Source organism: Myotis daubentonii, chromosome 10 (assembly GCF_963259705.1).
Source record: "Myotis daubentonii chromosome 10, mMyoDau2.1, whole genome shotgun sequence".
NCBI classification, from domain to species: Eukaryota; Metazoa; Chordata; class Mammalia; order Chiroptera; family Vespertilionidae; genus Myotis; species Myotis daubentonii.
This window is the reverse complement of record NC_081849.1, coordinates 24485879-24490228: the sequence shown is the minus strand read 5'-3', so window position 1 is coordinate 24490228 and position 4350 is coordinate 24485879. Positions and strand designations below refer to the sequence as shown.

The window sequence follows — 4350 nt, the reverse complement described above, 5'->3', positions numbered from 1 at the left end:
ATTTTAAATCTGGTCTGACAGCGGTGGACGGAACTGAAATGCAATTCCAGCCCGCTTCGCTAACGATCGTCATTATGCATCGAAAGACAGGTCAGGTATTAGCATTTTTTCCCTTAAAAAAATAGAAAAAAAAAAAACTTTCGCGGACTCCGCCGGACACCCAGCTGGCGGAGGACCAGCGGGCGCGGGGGGGCGAAGCCGGCAGGCTGCCCAGAAGTTACGATCGGAGAGTTTTCTCTTTATGAAAATTACCTGGCTCGCCAGCAGAGGCAAGAACGCGAAGACAAGATAATTTCCTAGGCTGTTAAAAAGGACTCGGGCCGGCGGGCCGCGCGCTCCGAGGGGGTGTCCTGTGGACCGGGGCGGGTCCCGCCGCCCCCGCGGGCTCCGGTGCGTCAGGGGCGCGTCAAGCGGGGCGGGCTCCGCGCGGGCGGCAGCAGCGGCGGCGGCGGGCGGCGGGCGGCGGGCGGCGCGCACCGGGCCTCCTGCTTCTCGCTCCGAGGCTGCGGGACGGACGCTCCGGAGAACTCGCTCGCTCGCAGCCGGCTGCGCTCAGACCGCGCTCGCCGGCGGCCCGGCGGTGCCAGCATGTCAGCAGCCGTGGCGTGTCTGGACTACTTCGCTGCCGAATGCTTGGTGTCCATGTCCGCGGGCGCCGTGGTCCACCGCCGCCCGCAGGACCCCGAGGGCGCGGGAGAAGCCGCCGGCTCGGAGGTGGGTGCGGCGGCGCCGCCGGAGTCCTCTCTGCCGGGTGCGGGACCACCGGGACCCGCGTCGGTCCCCCTGCTTCCCCAGGTCCCCGCCCCCAGCCCCGGCGCGTGCGGCGCCGCGCCCCACCTGCTGGCTGCCAGCGTCTTGGCTGACTTGAGCGGCGGCGCCGGGGAGGGCTTCGGGGAGAGCTCGGGGGAAGCTCTGCGCGCCTTGTCCGGCTCCTCCGGCCCCACCCCGTGCTCGGGGCCCCCCCTGTGCCTCGAGCCGGCCCTGGCCTCCGACCCGGCCGAAGTTTCCTGGCCCGAGCACTTCTCCGGCGCGCTCGAGGTCCCCGAAGCACCTGACGGCTCCGGAGCGCCTGCCGTCCTGGATGCGGGCTCCGGTGCGACCCCTGGCGTGGGACCGGCCCCTGCCACGGGTCCAGGTCCCCGTCGGAGGCCAGTCACACCTGCTGCCAAGCGCCACCGCTGCCCGTTCCCGGGCTGCAACAAAGCCTATTACAAGTCGTCACATCTGAAGTCCCACCAGCGCACCCACACGGGGGAGCGCCCCTTCTCCTGCGACTGGCTCGACTGCGACAAGAAGTTCACGCGCTCCGACGAGCTTGCCCGCCACTACCGGACACACACGGGCGAGAAGCGCTTCTCCTGCCCGCTCTGCCCCAAGCAGTTCTCCCGGAGCGACCACTTGACCAAGCATGCCCGCCGCCACCCAGCCTATCATCCCGACATGATCGAGTACCGGGGGCGCCGTCGCACACCCCGCGTCCACGCGCAACCTGCCAGCCTGGTGGACAGCTCCGGCTCCGTCCCCGACCAGGCGTCCAGCCTTACCGCCAGCCTGTCTGACAGTCATTGCTGCTAGTCGTCCCCCGCCAGGACGACCCCCCAGCCATACTATCCCTGCCTTCTTTCTGCCCAACCTTCTTCCCCCCGTGTCGTGCTACCAAGGCACAGACTGGTTCCTCCGCTCTGAGGGTGGGTCCAGACTGGCATGCTGGACCCTGGGGAGGGACTGGGGGCCTGAAAAGAGCAGGAATTCCTGCACCACGTAGATCATCCTGAAAGGGGGAGGGTTGCCTCCAGGCAACCCCTGGGAACTGATGAGAAGGGATGAACCCCCCAGTACTCTCCAGAGTCTTGAAGATTCTCCCTTCCCTGGAAGCAGAGATGTGAAACTGGAATTCTCAGGTGCCTGAGGAGCTCCCGGTCTGGAAGGACTCTGGTGTCTTACCCACCCACCAGGGCGGACCTTGAAGCGTGTATCAGGGGTGGCAGTCTTGGCAGTGTCCAGGACTGGGATGGTGAGAGGCCTTTGGAAACAGAAATGATTTCTATTTCTGTAAACAGCAATGTTTACTAATTTATTTTTAGTATCTTTTACACAGGGATCCCAGGTTGATGGGAGGTTGGAGTCCTCCACTCCCCAGTTGCCCCAGCGACCTCTGCTAGGAGAGGCCCTGCTAGAGTCCATGTGGATGTGTGGCTGGGGGATGCTTCTTGGTGTCTGGGGAATGGCGCGTGCCCGCTTTGCAGGTCCTGTTGCTTGGTTTAGAACCCTGCACTTTCGTGGTAGCCTTTCTTCCCATTTGGATTCCTCGGTGGGGAGGGTAACTTCTTGGCTCACGCTCATGTGAGATTGGTTTAAAATTTGGGGAAGCGACCAGAAAAGCACCAGAAATCAAGGGGTGGTCCAGGCTAGTGCCCCCTTCTCCCAGAGGGTGAACCCAAATGACTTTGGGTGAGATAGATCCACAACAACATTCAGGGAAATAGGGCATGTGGTTCTGGCTGCCCACTCCAAGTAATCTCAGGTGTTGTGGTAGATTCCGTTCATTTCTTAATGGCTAACTAGGGGGTTCTTTCTTTTGGGATCTGTACATTTTTGTTTCAGCAACAGGTGAGTTGGTAGTTTGAGGAGGGGAAGGTGAGAGTGGCTTCTTCCAAAGAGCTGGCTGCCCTGGATTTGGGGAAGGAAAAGCCAGGTGAAAGCTATTATCAAATAAAAGGACCCTTTCCCCCCGCCCCCTGACCCTTGGAATCCCTCCAAGTTACACCCTCAGGACCCCTCTTTCCTAGTGCAGACGTGAGCATCAATAGTATTTATTTTTTCTATGTGTATCTCTGCTGCTATGATGAAATTGTCTGCCACTTTGCTTCTGTGTGTGTGTGTGAATGTGTATACGTGTGACCCTTTCGTTAGAGATGGGGCTGGAAGGCATTTCCTGCTCTGGTAAGGTTCTCCTCGGCCCCCTCCTGAAAGTCTTGTAATAGTCTGTCAGTCACGCTTGTGGAGGATGCCATAATCTCAAAGAGCTATAACAGGCATCTAGTTAACAAACTGCTTTCCGCTGTTTTGCAGATGAAGACACTGAAACCTAGATAAGCTCAAAGTCACGTGCTAAATTGCTGGCAAAAGCCATGGTTAGACGTTAGGTACCTGCTTTCTAAGTGATTCCCTCACGCTTGGTTACCCTACCTGCTTTCTCTCTGGGCCCTTAGTCAAAGGACCCCTCTCTCCTTTCCTGCCACCAGATCCCCGCCCTCCCTATTCTCTATCACTTCTGTGTTCCTTCAAATGTTTGGTCCCTGCTGAATCCTTTGCTTGTTGTGTTTAACCTGAAAGCCCTTTTCTTAGCAGGTTGAGTTTGTTCCCTCCTTCCACATCATGTGGACTTAAAGTGGGAATGACTCTGGCATCTTGGGAGATATTTTGTCTGTTGACTTGGCAGGTTAATTTTCAATGCCAATTCCATTCTCTTTCTGGTTCTGGGTGTTCCTGCTCCCTCGAGAGAGTGAGTGATATGAACCTGACATGGGGACTCTACTAAGTGCTCCTGTACTAAGTGAGGGGAAAGCCTTCAGAAGGACCCGAAGGCTGTGGCCTGTGACTCTGAAGATGTTTATTGTTTCCTGATGTGGACTAAGCAGGGAAGGTGGCTCTCTCCTTGGGTTACGAATGGGAAAAGGAGGCTCCCAACTGCGGAGGTGGGTTTTGGTGGTGGGAAGAGTCCTCGCTTTGCTCTGTTTGTCTCCTCAGCTGGAACTGGATAGGAAGGGCACGCCAGGCCCCCTTGAGGACTATGATGTTCCCTTTCAGTAGAAGATCTGCCGTTGGGTAGGTGGACCGATGAAGCTAACAGGAGAGACTCCCGCTGACTGTTCTGGAATCTGGCTCAAAAAGTTTGGCTTTTCCGACTACCCTTTGATAAATAACTTTTCATTCTCAAGCTCCCAAGTAGTGTCCTTTTTTGGGGGTTTCTATCTTGGGGGCTTTTGTCTGGGGATGGCTTCTCACAATCTAAACGCGGCGTGTCTGTCTTTGGTCATATCATCCTGAACGCACCCAATCTCATCTAAATGTGGCATGTCTTTCAGAGACTCCTCCTAGGACTTGCAGTGGTGGAGAAGAAAATACCCAGAACACTATAGTAGCCACATAATGGAGGCAAGATTCATAGGCTGGTCTTTCTTAGTTTGGGGTATTGCTGTAACCCTTTTCACTCCAGTGGCCAAACAGTTCTTGAGGAGCAGTTATTAGAGAAATGACCTGGAATGGGTTTCCTAGTTTTAGTGGTGTTTCTATTGCTTCTTTTTGTTAATCAGATGGAGTTTAGCGAGTGAATGTATCTGGGGATTG

General features: G+C 56.7%; 1 protein-coding gene across 1 annotated transcript; it reads left to right on the top strand.

The window, feature by feature from the left end:
* The first annotated feature begins 429 nt into the window (after window positions 1-429).
* Window positions 430-3921, top strand: KLF14 (KLF transcription factor 14). Its single transcript, XM_059656110.1, has one exon. It carries the CDS (start codon window positions 589-591, stop codon window positions 1573-1575), a length of 987 nt encoding a protein of 328 aa, XP_059512093.1. The 5' UTR covers window positions 430-588; the 3' UTR covers window positions 1576-3921.
* Window positions 3922-4350: the final 429 nt, after the last annotated feature.

Bases quoted from the DNA above. Each gene is read 5' to 3' on its own strand.
- KLF14 (XM_059656110.1), top strand. From the start codon at position 589: ATGTCAGCAGCCGTGGCGTGTCTGGACTACTTCGCTGCCGAATGCTTG.